The 15,905-nt window shown below is 35.0% G+C and overlaps 1 protein-coding gene across 5 annotated transcripts; it reads left to right on the top strand.

Annotated features, from left to right (window-relative positions):
- On the top strand, positions 1,428 to 6,350 carry LOC18597966 (putative cyclic nucleotide-gated ion channel 15). 5 transcript variants are annotated; one of them, XM_018120609.1, is made up of 8 exons: positions 1,428 to 1,938; positions 2,634 to 2,707; positions 2,924 to 3,470; positions 3,729 to 3,941; positions 4,203 to 4,495; positions 4,875 to 4,986; positions 5,182 to 5,418; positions 5,524 to 6,350. In XM_018120609.1, exons 2-8 carry the CDS (start codon positions 2,679 to 2,681, stop codon positions 6,229 to 6,231), a joined length of 2,139 nt encoding a protein of 712 aa, XP_017976098.1. In that variant the 5' UTR covers positions 1,428 to 1,938; positions 2,634 to 2,678; the 3' UTR covers positions 6,232 to 6,350. The 5 variants fall into 5 exon arrangements, with proteins under 5 accessions (XP_017976098.1, XP_017976101.1, XP_007027345.2 ...); XM_018120612.1 differs by having other exon boundaries at positions 1,429 to 1,938; positions 2,634 to 2,702; XM_018120611.1 differs by lacking the exon at positions 1,428 to 1,938 and adding an exon at positions 2,159 to 2,271.

Genomic DNA, 15,905 nt, shown 5'->3' with positions numbered 1-15,905 from the left:
GGATAGTTATATGCTTTGGAACTCTTTAGAGTTGGCCTGAGTCATGCCCAAGTTCACTTCCTATGCACCCATTAATTGGCTGGTCATCTCACAAGGGACAAAGATATCCACCAAGGCATGTTGGTTTCCTTTTTGTTTTCCTGTTCTCTATAGACCTGTGGCATACGTGTTTGTGGATGTATATGCTGATGCATTACCAGGTATTTATGCCTTGTAGTTATGGGGAGGACTTTAGGTTTTGTGGTTTTGATGATTTCAGTCCTGAATCAGGAAGGGGATAAACTCTTGGGTAGCAATAGCATGTCAAGACAGCTTTTTCTTGTGAATTTTTGCGGTTTTGCTGCTGGCCAATGCAATCTATTTGGCGGTTGCCTGTTCACACTTTGACGCGTTTGCCATTAAACTGCTTTAAATTTGCAGCACAGATTCACCACTGTTCCACCTGTAATACAACGAAAAACCAACCTACTCTTGAGAGTCCAAAACTGGTCATGTGACTCCTATAATTATCATCAGATAAAAGGATTGAGAACAATACAATACCATATTGGGTCATCTATCTCAACTTAATTCAACCTTACTTGTGACTTGTTTTTTTGATACTATTTGATGAAGGTGGTAATTCCTGAAGAGTTTTTTGTATGCTACCCTGAAGGTTGGAGGAGCACTATATCTGTCTCTGATACCATAAAACAGAAAAGGGTTAAACCTATAATTTGAGATTTTTATGCTTACTTATAATTATCTTTTTTTGAATGTCTAGAAACAAAGAACTCATAGCCAGAGTGAAGATTGGCTCTACTCCAACTCCAAGCTTACCGTAGTAAATATTTGGTACCTAACCCACTCAACTTTATTGTGCTACAAAGAAATTGAAATCCATTAAGGTTCAGATTCATGGTATCTACGCAATCGTTTCTCAGGGGAATGTCCAAATGAATCTGTGATGCGTCTCTTTATTGCTTCCACCTCAGTCGATTGTACGATTACTATAAATTTTCTTCTTTAATGCAAAGACTTTTTGGAGCTCTTCAATGTCCTCCACTCTGAAATTTGTTTAGTACTTAATAGTTTTTGGAACCTTTCAAGGTCTTGAGTTCTAAGCATATGCAATATCCTTTCACATTATAATAATGTTTGCTCTTAAGGTCCATCAAATCTAAATTTGTTTTCTCTGATAGCAAGAATTTTCCAAAATGGAAAGCAAAAATAGGATAGCCACTTGGGAAAGCTTTTAATGTAGGAGTCAACGTAGAGCGACCTGCTGTCCTCCTTTCATAAATTTTATTCACTTGTTTGTCTCAATGCTGCACAAATGGAGAGAGCCAAACCAACATTATGCTTGCTGGCAAGGTGTTAAACTCATCCTCCTGGTCCTAATTTCCACGTAGTCAACCCCCATGTGCGATCTGCTTGTTTTTTTTCTTTCTTTACAAACAAACAAGCATTCCACTCTAGTCTTCTTAGCTGGATTCTAGATACATAGATTTCCACATTAACTGTTTAATACTTTGAAGGGAATTAACAAATAATAAGTTGTCAATCCAAATGTTCTGACTTTTGGTTAACATCCCCAATTTTCAAGATCTTTAAATAATTTCTCTTGGCGGATCTTTATAGGGGAGTGTCACTTTCTGATGACTCTGTAACATGGAAAATATTTGCATTTTGAAAGAGACAAAAAACCAGGAAGTGTGTTGCTTAACCAAAATAAACTCAAAAGCAAGAGTCTAAACTTTGGAATGTGAAACTGCAGCTTCATGCCAATCCCATACATATGCCCACCTTTGTTCTATTTTTACTATATCTATCCTAACCATTACATTGTTCACACTTAACTTTTAGATTTCAGAGTTGGGCGTGAAACTTTAAAGATTTCAGCTGAGAGGATCAGAGGAGGACAAGCAGAAATATAGCCAAGAGTTCTGAGACTGCATGGTATGATGGCTACTTCTCTTCAAAACGTTTTCTTTCCTCCTGTTTTTCAAGAACCATTTATCATGCCTAATCGTGTTTTTGATAGCTACTGCTTCCCTTTCTTCTTCATTAGTCTTTAACTTTGAGTTTGGTTTAAATGCTTCCATATATTATTTTTTTTTCCTGATTTTCTTCTCGAAATCTTTATGACAATTGCCAACCTTCTGTCTTTTCTTGGACTATAATGGATGATGTCAACAACCATCAACTAAGAAGTTCATCAAGTCTGTGAGAACTTTTTGTCAATGATGCTACAGTTAAATCAATATACTTTCGCTTTAAAATGTACGAGAGGTCAGCTCAAGTCCGTGGTTCTGTTTTTTATTTTTTTTGTTCTTTGACTCATGCAATTTCATTGATAGAGCCCCCATGAATGCTCAGCAGCCATTCTTCGCCTGAAGTGAAAGCAATATGACGAGTTTCTATGAACTTTGTTGTGCAGGAGATATAATAATTGGGTCCTTTTGACTAGTTAATTCGCCTATGGAACAAAAAAGTTTTGCTTAAAATGTTACTACCAATTTAGAGGAGCAGTGCTTTTAACTTTCATGGAAGTTGCTATACATTTTCTTAGGCATTTTTTTTCTTGGTGACAAATTAAGTACGAGATAGTTTCTTGGTTGGAGTGCTCAGTGCTCTGTAATTGTTCATGGCAGATCATATCCAGTGATTGAAACTACAGCAGTTTAATTGCTAGAGCAATGGCTTCTGGTAATTCAAAATCTGTAAGGTCTGTCCTGCCACTCACTCTAACTATTCTCAGAAGATTTTACAGTTCTGTTTTGCCTGATGCTTTTGTGTTACTTTCTTCTTTCAGTGTTTTGAAACCCAGGATACTGGTTTTCTTTTCCCTGTAGTCGAAGTGTAAAAAAATTTAATGTATGTGAATTACTACGTATGATTGCTGATCAAATTCTTCACTAAAATCTTCTGATATCAATTTCAGATTTCAAAATGATCCTGAGAAGACCACTTTTACATCCACAAAGGGAGGTCATCTTTCAAAATTTATGAGCAAGATGAATTGCAATCAAGTGCCTGAGCTGCGAACCAAAACGTTTGAGAAGACTGCAATTGGCAAGACTTTTCACAAGAAAGAACTCTCCAGAGTATTTTCAGAAGACTACGAGGTAGTGGAGAAGACAATATTGGATCCTCGAGGGCCTGACATAAACAGATGGAACAAGCTTTTCTTAGTAGCTTGTCTGATATCTCTTTTTGTAGACCCTTTGTTCTTTTATCTGCCACAGGCTAAGAAGAGCATGTGCATGACTGTTTCTCTACCTCTTGAAATTGATCTCACAGTTACGCGATCAGTAGTTGATGCTTTTTACATTATTCAGATTTTTGTTCGATTTCGAACAGCTTATGTGGCTCCATCCTCTCGTGTGTTTGGGAGAGGAGAGCTAGTCATAGACCCTTCAAAGATTGCTTCAAGGTACCTGCACAAAGATTTCTGGCTTGATATAATCGCTGCACAACCCCTTCCACAGGTATGCAAGTGGTTAAATTGAATGTTGGGTTCTTTTTTTGTCCTCAAAATGTTCTAGTCTAATTTAAGCAACAAAATATTTTTAGTCTGCCCTTGGTTCAGATAGTATATGTGATCATAAAACCCTGGTTATCAAATTACTTTTAAAGTTGTTCATCAACTAAACATATAGCCATGGATTTAAATTTCATGTATGTTCATACAAGTTTATAGTATTACAGTTTTCATCAGAAATAACACTTAGTTTTGCACATTGCAGGTATTGGTTTGGGCTGTAATCCCCAAATTAAGGGGTTCATCCATGGTTACTACAAAAAATATTGTTCGCCTAATTATCATATTCCAGTATCTCCTGAGGCTATACCTAATCTTTCCACTTTCTTCTCAAATTATCAAGACTTCAGGGGTTGTGACAGAAACAGCATGGGCAGGGGCTGCTTATAACCTGATGCTCTATATGCTGGCAAGTCATGTATGTTAACACACTGTGATTTTCAGTTGGGAACTTGTATAAACAAGAGTGTTTTTTTCGTTTTTATATCAAAATGCTCTTGCCATTCTGCATTTTCTCTATACATCAAAATCCGGTGTCTGCATCATCAAGTCCTTTATTAGCTTGATTAAATACTTGTCAAAGCCTGAAAGTACAATCAGTTCAATTTATTCTACTTGCTATATATATGTATTTTACTGCGTCTGAATTGAATCTGTTCATTCCCCTGTTTCTAAAAAGGTTTTAGGAGCCTCTTGGTACCTCTTATCACTTGAACGGCAAGAAGAATGTTGGAGAAAAGTTTGTAGTCTTCCCGTCATAGATTGCCGCTATGAGTTTTTTGACTGCAGATTTGTTGGTGATCCTGCCAGAGCTGCTTGGTTCAATTCAAGCAATATCTCAGGCCTATGTGATCCAAGAAGTGATTTCTTCCAGTTTGGCATTTATGCTGATGCATTACAATTCGGAGTCACATCATCAGGATTCTTCAGGAAGTACTTTTACTGCCTTTGGTGGGGGCTGAGAAATTTGAGGTAAATACCATAGAAGCTAGATAGTTATCCCTGTTAATTTTTATTTGAAGAAGTTAATGATGCTTTATAACGGCCATGAACAAAAAGGACAGTTCCTTGAAGTTGTCGAACTACAAGAAACAATGTGATTCAAACTTCAGTTTTTTCACCCCAAATTTTTTAGGACATCTGTTGTATGTTCAGCAGTAGACTCTAGGCTGTTCTTAGATGCGATTCAGAACTGGATAAACTTGGTTAAGCAATGCAGTTTAGGATTACTTTCTTTTATGAGGTGTTCATTCTGTCTTTCTGTGCCCTTATTTTATTCTTCGTTTGCAGAAATTGTTTCATTTCATTCAAGTATGTGGAAATGTAAGCATTTTCCTGTTGAATTTTGCAGTTCATTGGGACAGGGTCTCTTCACAAGCACTTATGTTGGAGAAATAATATTTGCCATCATCATTGCTATCGTTGGATTAGTGCTTTTTGCACTTCTCATTGGAAATATGCAAGTAAGTCCACCAGTTCTGTACTAGGATGATTTTATTTGAACACAAGCCTGGAAGTTTGCTCTACCTTCAGTTTGAGCATAACTTAATGTGGAGGATATGCCTATTCGAAGAGCATCTTAATCATTCATCTGGAAGAACTGTGTTCTTTTGTACTCCATTGTCGTAGTTTGTTCAATTAATCTTTTACATTGTCAGACGTATCTCCAATCTACTACTGTTCGACTGGAAGAATGGAGGATTAGGAGGACTGATACGGAACAATGGATGCATCACAGGCAGCTTCCTCATGAACTAAAGCAGAGTGTTCGAAGGTATGATCAATACAAGTGGGTCGCAACTCGGGGTGTTGATGAGGAAGCCATCCTGAAAAGTCTCCCTATGGATCTTCGTCGAGACATCAAGCGCCACCTCTGCGTTGATTTAGTTCGACAAGTAGGATTGTATCTCTCTTTGCTTTATATTCTTGACAAGTTCTCTATTCAGCTTTTGAATTAGGACTAATGGGGGTTATGAACTTTCATTGTAAATGTACAACAGGTGCCACTCTTTGATCTGATGGATGATCGGATGCTAGATGCAATTTGTGAAAGGCTTAAACCATGTCTCCGTACCCCATCCACTTGCCTAGTTCGTGAAGGTGATCCTGTAAATGAGATGCTTTTCATTGTCCGAGGCCACCTAGATTCCTTCACTACCAACGGTGGACGCACAGGATTCTTCAATTCAAGCCGGATCGGTCCAGGTGATTTCTGTGGTGAGGAATTGTTAACTTGGGCCTTGGACCCTCGTCCAAATATCGTCCTTCCATCGTCTACACGCACCGTTAAGGCTATCACTGAAGTGGAAGCTTTTGCTCTTGTTTCTGAGGACTTGAAATTTGTTGCCGCCCAGTTTCGCAGACTGCATAGCAAACAACTTAGGCACACATTCAGATTTCACTCGCATCAATGGAGGACATGGGCTGCATGCTTCATACAAGCAGCTTGGTTTCGCTATAAGAGACGGAAAGGGGTAGCTGAGCTCAAGAAATGGGAGAGTATGGCAGCCAGTTCACCTGAACAAGCAACAGAACAAACGGGTGCACCAGCACTTCCTCCAGTAGCCTCAGGCATTGCCTCATACGCAGCAAAACTGGCCGCAAGCACCAGATCAAGAGGTGGGAGTCGGCGGTGCGGAACCGACTTTGACATACTAGGCTCTTTGCAAAAGCCGAATGAACCTGATTTTACAGTTGAAGATAGATGAGAGAATAGCATCATCAAATCAATGTGTACATTGTATACAATAATACAAATTGGATAAGGGTTTAGCTTCCAAACTGGAAGTAGGAGGCAACCACACTCTCACAATGTCTTTGGCAACAACTGTCAATTGTTTACTCGTAGTCCTTTTTTTCCTTTGATGGGAATTATTTTGGTTTCAGTACTTAATTTATCAAATAAAATATTGCACGCTAGCCGAAATTCTTTTTTCTTTTCTCTGAAACCGAACCCTTTGTAGCCTTTCTTCATCAGGAAAAAGAGGAAAAAGAGCTCTACATGGCCCAAAGGATGATAAAAGCTAGTACGATGAGCCTTATTTGGTTGGACTTTATTTGGGGCTGGAAAACCTCACCCTCTCAGGGCCATGGAGAGCTCCAACATAGCCTCTTTTCAATTATAATTCTGGGTCATGGTCATGGTCCAGACTCCAGAATCCATGGGCTTTGTAAAACTCACTATCCAATCACACAACCATGTAAAAAGTTCATCCCCCCCCCCCCCCCCCCTTTCCTTTGCTTTGCCAACCTATATCCCAAGCTATACTTTTACAAGGGTAGAAGAAAAATATCATTGGATAATGGATAATGGCATCAAGAGTTTTAGTCTTAAAGAATCACTTAGTTATATGAGTGTGCATATGCATAGTGCATCTGCTAAACCTTTGTTTATATATATTTTAGTTGCAGGCTTTTTAGATCAGTAGTTTAATATCCATCAAAAGACAAAATATTTGTGAGCGTAATGATTCACAACTTTTGAACTACATAACCTTTGACTTGAAGCCTAAGAGAACTGATGTATTATATTAACTTAACAATGTTTAAGTTTTCATGATTTCATGTTTGAGACTGAGTAACAGAGCCTGTATTAATCTTTTCATGGCATATATATATTATTGCTTCAACATATATTCCCTTTGTCCTTATTTAGTTTTCTTTTTGCAATGAATGAGTGGCAACTTTTCTTCATATTAATCAAAACAAAGAGGGAAAGAAAAAAAAGAAGAAAGAAAGAAAAAGCTCCAATGGAAACCTAGCCTTTAAGCCATTTATTAAATATTTCTTTTTCCTCTATTTTTTCTTCTTTTTTTTTAATTTTCTAATGGGGATTGTGGACAGGAATGATGGGTTGTATATCAAAGTCTGAGTGGGTGAGGTAGCTTTCCAACTAAGGCTAAAAAAAATGAGGACATTACTTAAATTTCAAGGTCATATTTATCTGATACTCATATGCATGCCTTTTGAATTGATCCACATGGGATATCCCTCAACTGGTCATCATGTTTTTTAAGCACAACGATGAGGAATCCTAGAAAACTAATTGAATTCTTGCATGGGAAGAAAAATTTAAGCAGTAAAAGTTAAAATAATGAAAGGAAAAAAGGATGATTGAGGCCAGTTAATTTCTGCATATTCTTTATTGAAATTGAATTGATGTTGTTGGTGTTGCTGCTGGTTCTTGTGTTTCGAGCTAAGGTTATTTTAAACATGAAGTTCTGCCCCGAAAGCAGAGAGGGGGAGATAGACAAACTGATGAGCATGGAACATAGAATAGCAACCAAAAGGAGGACAAGATCGGTGAAAGGGGAGATGACAATGGGACCCCAAAACCTAGTCAGACAGCAGTTCCATATTTCTTTGTTCTTACAACTTTTCTTGCTTTTTTTTTTTTTTTCTCTAATAACACTTTTTTATTACAGCTTAATTACTTGGCATGACGATTGCTTTTAGGCATGGATCCACCTTGTTGTCACTACCAGCAAAATATGCCTTTGGAGTGAACTCTGTGTCCACTACCTCAGCAGAGATAGGCCCACCTTTTACTTAGTGGCCTATACCCAAAATGCTTCTTGGGTCAGAAAATAAAAATAAGGAAGAAAAATCAAAATTAATAACTACCCTAATAATTTAATTCAAACAAATGTACCCCTTTTGAGAAAAATACAAATAGAAAATTGGCAATTAAACATCTAATTAAGAGGGTAATAGGGTGAGTTGGAGTTAATTCCTTAACTATGAGAGAATTAAATATTAGGAGAAATTGAAAGCCATAGGCTGGAGAGAAAAGTAGGAATTGTATCCCAATGTGATGACCATGGTGCTTTGAAGCATTTGCTGTTTCATCATCATAACATGGTGGAAAAACTAGCTATTGGAAGGTTTTGTAGAGCCACAGCCATAGTTGATGACCTCCTTTTGTTTTTTTAACACCTGCATTTGAACAAGTGAGTCCTAGCTAGCTCCCTGGTTAGGAGCCAACAAAGGTCCCACACACAGCCAGCATTACTCCATTGCAAGGTTTTCAATGGAAGGTGTGGGGAGCAATTAGTGTTGGATAAGGCAATGAGTGAAGAGTTGTGAAGGGAAACAAAAAAAGGCATTAAAAATTTGGAATCCCAATGGCATCTGAATTATGTCTTTGACCAACAATGTAGAAGTTGAACACAGAAAGATTAATTCAGTTTTTAACTTAATTAGTGTCTTTGATAAGCCTAAGTTTCTTAGTTTTCCAACTAAAAAGCACACCAAACAATTGCCATTCAATAAAGAAAGTCTGCTTGTCTCCTTCCTTTTTCATCATAGTATTGTATTAAAAATTTATTATGTTGTCCAAATGGAATTATACCAGAAACTGTTCACCCTGGCCACTGATTCGGGAATCTCACTCTTCTTCAAGACCTCCCTAAATAATAATGTTTTGTGGAAGTAGACATGAAAGGAAGCTATACAAAGAGGGGATAAGAAACTATATATATATCTGCCAAATGTTTGATCATGGCCTTGGACCACAGCAATGGCCGTCATTTTGGAAATTGGGATGATGTTTATGATTAGAATCTACTCCCTGCAATTACACTAAAAAAAAAAAATCTATATCTTGCAAACCAAACATACTCAAATCTCTCCCTCAAAAAAGCTTTCCCCTTCCCTTAATCTATGGGGAAAGTTGCATAATTCTTGCCATGTGATGAGTGACTGCAAAGTTTTAGGACCATCATTCTTGCATGCTCTTGTATCATTTGATCTTCAATGTCATCAAACCCCAAAAACTCTCTTATAGTTGATATACCATTAAGCAAATTGTGTAGGAAATGCTACTGATTTCCTAGATATATATGCTCCTAGTTATTGAAATACATTCAAGTTAAGTTTTTAAAAGAAAAATTATCATTAGATTTACATAGACGGACGAACGATGTATAAGATAATAATTCATTTTTTAATCCCATTTCCCAATTAAACTCATCAATTTCAGTTCCCAATCTCATTCATTATATCATAAACCGCCCAAGAATTATAGAATCCACCTGCTAAAAGTGATGGAGGGTTGTAATATGTTGAGTGCAAGTGATGAGTGATGATGATATTTCATTTTTGTTTAGTAGAAGCATCTGGGAGGAGCAGCGGATGATGGAAAGTCCAAAGAGTTGCCAATATGTGTTCCAAAAACAGGGGACATTGATCTTAAACCAAACCATATCGGTTTCTCTTCATGTCCACCCTATTGCTTACTACGTTTTTCTTTTCTTTTTCTCCCTGCGAAATGATCGGCATCTCTCTCTCCATTTGTTTCACAAAATGTCAAACATTATCAAGGTTGCTTTCAAGTATGTAGTCAGGATTAAGACATTGTTTGAATTAGGTTACGATCAAGTTATAGTACCCTCCACTTCAAGTATCGAATAAAAGAAAATTATTTACGAGAAGGTTGCCGGATGTCGGTCTTCTTTTCGATTCTATTTTTAAATTAAGCAATGTTTGATTATAATTTTCTTGAAATATCAAGTTTTGGGTCTCTTCAAATCGAGTAATTATTGATTATAAGAATAAAACTTCATGAGCTCGATCAATTAATGGTCGTCTAATAATTTCATGTTAATTAAAGATTGTGATCAAGTTTGACTAAAACGAACTCTAATAACTGTCATTGTCAAATAAACTATTGATGGGAAACGGTTTAGTTATGGCTTGTGGGGAAGGTAGGGTCAATAGAATCTTTATTAACTTTTTCCTCAATTGTGTTAAGTAATAATCATGCATTTGTTCATAAACTATACTTCTTGGAACTAATCATGCAAATCCCAAATTGCTTCCTTCTCTTTTACATTTCCATCCAATCCTTTCCAAAAATTCCTAAAGAACAATTAAAGCTAAAAGAAAATTAAGCTTCTGTTCAAAGTAATCGAATTGAACCCTACGAAAAAATAAGAGTGGGTAATCGAAATGGTAAAAAAAAAGCTTTGAGATTCAAATTTGACAAGCGAGACTAAATTATGAGCTTCACGATGACCCAATTTCACTTTACGTATCCTAATCTTTACCAAAGAAAGTCTAAGTCATAAAGGAAAAGAAATGCATGCATGCATGCATGCTTGCTGCATGATCACTTTTTCCATGAACAAAACATATTTAGTCAAAAGAAAACTTGAGCAATATATATTTTTAAAGCTTTAAATGAAAAAGACGAAAGTGTTAGCATGGGGTTTGAACCCAAAATGTATGAATCCCCCCCCTTGCAACAAAAGGAAAACTTTCGGTTCCATGCATGAAAGTCAAGTGTCAATCCCGGCATTATTTATTCATTTATTTCTTTGCCTTTTTAGAACTGTCCAAGTCTTTAAGAGATTAGCATCAAGGCCTCTTTGCCATATTCGGTATAAAGGGGCTAGTAACTTATAAAAGCACCTCGAAATCAGGCTTTTCATACCATGCTTGAATGCAGATATTTTCAAAGGTGTTTTTCCACCTTCAAACCTAGCCTAGCTAATTTCCTACCTTTTCTCACCGCACCTATATGCCATGACAGAACACTGATATTCTCCTCTCATATATAATCCCTCTATGAATCTTACGAACATGTAAACTTTAATGATATATAATACACGCATGCATATATATATATATATATATATATATTATATCGATTATTATAAATTTAAAAAAATATTGAAGGAAATGAAATCTCTATCAATATGTTCAGGAAAAAAAAGTAAAAAACCCAAGTGGAAGAAGGCATGGAAAAGATGAGTCGATGGCCATGGAAAGGAAAACAATACTTGTCTCCATGTGACGTGTAAACACCCTATTGAAAAGGGCAGTAGGGGGAGAGGGAAAAGTGATCAATCTCCCCACATAGAGGTAAGATATGGAAATATTGGACTTGAAATTCAAACCACAACAGTTTATTCTGTCTTCTTCCGCCACAGCAAAGAGCATCCCCTTCTTTGGTGCAAGACGCCAAGCACTCTTTGCCAAATAACTTTGAAAAGATCCTTATCGCCCCCTCCTTTCATATGTGTTGCGCGCAGTTTTGGATAATAATATTATCAAACATTATGGCTTCTTTTGGTAATAATTAATAATTGTCATCCTCCTTTCTTCTGTCTTATTTTTCTTTTTTCTTACTTTTAGCTTTGGTTTGCTCTAGTTTCTTTCAGGTTTTTTTTTTAGCGCTTTGTACCAAAACAAATTCTTGTGGAATGATGAGCTAGTACTACATATGAATTCAGACTATAATTCAGCTATTCCCTTTATTCAATGGTAGCCTAAATTCCTAAGAAAGAATTAATAATTAATTCAACAACAGTGGAGATTAATGTTCCAAATACATGGAGAAAGTATATTCCTTCACGAAATTAAGAAACTTAAGTCGACCTATAACCTATATATATCTATGGAGACAAAACGTACTACCCTACTCTATGAAAAGTTAATGACAAATTGAGTGATAGTAAGGAATAAATATGTTGTAAATTTCCCAGAAAGATCTCCACAGAGGCAAAAATTTTGTCCTAACTAATAAACGAGAGAACATTCACTATTCCCATGCATGCTCCTCTCCTTCCCCAACCCCACCCAAAAAGGGAAAAAATTCCAATCCTGAAATTCAATTAAATTAGTAATAAATATAAGATTATATTTTAAATATTAAAACAGAATTCACATTATGAAAATTAATATAATATGATATAAATAATTTAAAACGCGTGATCTTATTATCATGTAAAAAAATTAACATATGAATTAAGAAAAATCGTTTTATGATAAAAATTCACTACAACATTTTTGACCTTTGGCTGCAAAAAAAAATTGTAGTCATAGGCGAAAAATATGCAGCCTTAGCCAATGTATGGAAAAGTATGGCTGCACTTGTTTATGGGATTCAACAGCAAAATTAAAGTGTAGCTGTATGCTATATGATTGCAATCTTAAATCATATGGTAGCATATAAAATGTGCAGTTAAAAAGTATAAAATATAAACACATATAACCTTTAGCATATAAAATGTGCAGCTAAAAAGTATAAAATAGAGACACATATAACCTTTTAATATGTGATAGAAAGACATGCTCACAAATCTTAAAGTGCCTCTAAAATCAAATTGTAGAACTAATGCCTCAAAAATCAAATGCTTTAAAAACCATTTTCAAAGGTCTTTACAATGTTTACAGTAAGGGGTTTCCTTAACTAATTTTAGTCATCTCTATCTTTCTCTCTTCTTTTCTTTAATGCCTCTCTATACATATTTGTTTATCCATTCTCCAATCTAAGAAAACCAATTGACATTGTAGTTCCCAGCCTTCCTTACCTGCAAAGATTAAGTTGCAAGAGAATATTTATTTGCAAGTAGTTCATAATGTAATATGAGACAAAGCAAGATAATATCCAGTTAACCGTAAATAATAGGTAATATTTTTTCTAAAAAGCGTAATTATATTAATCCATCACCAACGAATGCCATGACAAGTTTTTTGTCTTATTAGCCTAAGACTTTAATGGCATAAAAATTGGTGTGGTAACAAAGCTGTACAATTACAATAAATTCTCTATGAAGTGGCTAAGTTCAGCAAGGACAAGATGAAAAGAAGGTTGAAAACAGCAATAGCCAAAAGCAAGGTAATAAAGAAATGCTCTTGTCGCAAAAGTAAAATCAGAACCAAACCAACAGACCTCAGGACCTTGCTGCATTTCACTAATAGAAACTGCCACCAGAAGATTAAAAAAGAGACCCTTAGGATCACGAGTCATAAAAAACAAAGAAGCTCCCAGCAGAGAACAATACATCAAAAAACCATGATAGGGATCTAGCAAAGAACAATACATCAGAAAACCATGATAAGGACCCAGCAGAAAACACTACATTAGAAAAACATGATACGGATCCAGTAGAGAACAACACATCAGAAAATCATGATTGGGATCCAGCAAAGAACAATACATCAGAAAAACATGATACGGATCCAGTAGAGAACAACACATCAGAAAACCATGATTGGGATCTAGCAGAGAACAATTCCAATGATAATGCTAGAACAAAATTATCTTCAAAGTAATTACATAAATTAACATAAAATGACTTATAGGATTTATCAATAGCAGCATTTGGAATCAATTCTTCCAAGTATCTTGTTAAGCTCATTTGTTCGAAGTTGTGCCTTTATTCTTCAAAGAGAAGTTGAGGAACATTAACTTCCACCATCTAAGAAAAATAAAAATGACATCACAAATCATAAATCTTAAATTATGTTACAAATTAGACCCTCAAAATTGTAAAAACTCTTAAAGTGATTACAACTTACTAACCTTACAAATCTGATTTAAAGATATATTATCAAATATTTGGTGTTTGATTATTGGTTCCATTTCTTGACAATTGATCAACGATGATTCATTAAGTTGCAAATTATTATAAGTAAAGAAACTTGAGAATCGAAAGAAAATAAAAAATAGTTGCAATAGATGATACCATTTGTGAATAAGTTGATGGTCGGTCATTTATGGTTGAAGTTGTTGGCCTAGGAAACCTCATTTGTAATTGTGAGATCAACAAGTTAATTTGCTGCAAAATTTTTGATTTGATTGCTAGAACTTGATTTATCATCTCAATTTTGATAGATTGTACTTGCTGCTCCAACTTTTTTTGCATCTCCTCTTCTAATTTATCTTTCACTTTTTTCATCTCATCCATAGCAACTCTTTTAGCATTTTCAACCATTCTTTGGGCATCCATGGAATCAAATGAAGGTGGCTTTTTCTTTAGATCTGAAGCAGTCACACTTCTTCCGTAAAGAGACACATGTCCAGCTTTGTTGTACCCCATTACATGAGCAAAGATTTCATTTTGAGCTTCAAAATCCTTAGGATTCTCTAAATATTAAAATATTTGCTGCTTATATTCAAACTGAAATTAAACATAAATACTTATAATTAAATTATTCATGTTTATATGATCTTTCTACATCATATCAATATAAAGTTTGTAGTCATACCAAAATTCTCATGCTTTCCTCATCTAATTCTTCATTCTTGTGTTGATGTGTCAAAAGAAACATATCAGATTGGGATATTTCCTCTACGTTTTCCCTATTAACTTTCTACATTAATAAAAAATAAAATAAATTACTAACAAAATAACTTACAAGTTAACAACATCATAAATAAAAAATACTTGGTATAAAGGAAGAGAAAGGGAAAGATGCAAGGGATAATAAAATAAAATAAAATACAATACTTGATAACTGACAATAGTGAAGGTAGGATGTTGTTTACTTGGTATAATGCATCCATATTTTATATATAATGTTTGGATCAAATCTGGGGAAAGAAAATGAGTAATAAACATTACACTAGCTATCATCAACCTAAAAGATGGGTTAATTAATACCAAACCAAACAATGATATAAAGATAGGTAAGTAGTCATGTCCTAATACCTAACTATTAACTTTTTGTATTAATAAAAAATAAAATAACTTACTAACAAAATAACTTACAAATTAACAACATCATAAATAAAAAATACTTGGTATAATGGAAGAGAAGGGGAAAGATGTAAAGGAAAATAAAATAAAATACTTGATAATTGACAGTAGTGAAGGTAGGATGCTATTTGCTAAAGTTATAGGACTCTAAACTAGTAGCCACCCTTGTAACCACTCTAGAGCATAATGAATCAAATTTGTGCAGCTTAGCTTCTATGGCAGGAATCTACTAATATACTAGACTAAGAAAGCTAGTCCAATGGCCTATTCATTCATAAAAGTTCACATGGCAATAGGAATTAATCAATAGTGTTCCATACACATAACTTTATACAATTGCACATTTTTACCGCTTTCTCACGAACTTGAGCAAAACTCATAGATCTAGTAGTGTGTATGCATTGTTGCTTTTTACGAGATATCATACCTCTGATGCTACGTATCTACAACTCATATAATATAATTATCACAAAAATACTTGTTCGTAATAGTTGTAACAATTATTTCTACTAATACTTGAAGTCAATAACATACCTTTCCTTCCGTAGAACTCCAAAATGCAACTAACATTTTCCAATGTTCAAAAGGGACTCCTTCAGGATAATTTTTAAACCGAACATCATCTGTTTTATATATAGAATAAAAACTCCTCTTCAATTGGCATTTGTAATTCCTCAAATTAGTCGTTATTGTGCTTAAGACCCATTTTTTGGCACGTGCCTCAATGTCAAACTTTGCTTGCAAAATTGAATTGCAACTATTACAAGTATAATGATTGAGAAATAATCATATATAAAAATTCAAAGGTTCTTTGGCATGAAGGGTTTGTAATAACTATTTTTCATCATAACAAAATTGTTAACATTACCTTCATTTTCAGAATTAGCATCAACCAA

This window comes from Theobroma cacao, chromosome 5, assembly GCF_000208745.1.
Source record: "Theobroma cacao cultivar B97-61/B2 chromosome 5, Criollo_cocoa_genome_V2, whole genome shotgun sequence".
Taxonomy (NCBI): domain Eukaryota; kingdom Viridiplantae; phylum Streptophyta; class Magnoliopsida; order Malvales; family Malvaceae; genus Theobroma; species Theobroma cacao.
The sequence above is the reverse complement of the archived record's forward strand: the minus strand, read 5'-3'. Positions and strand labels throughout refer to the sequence as shown.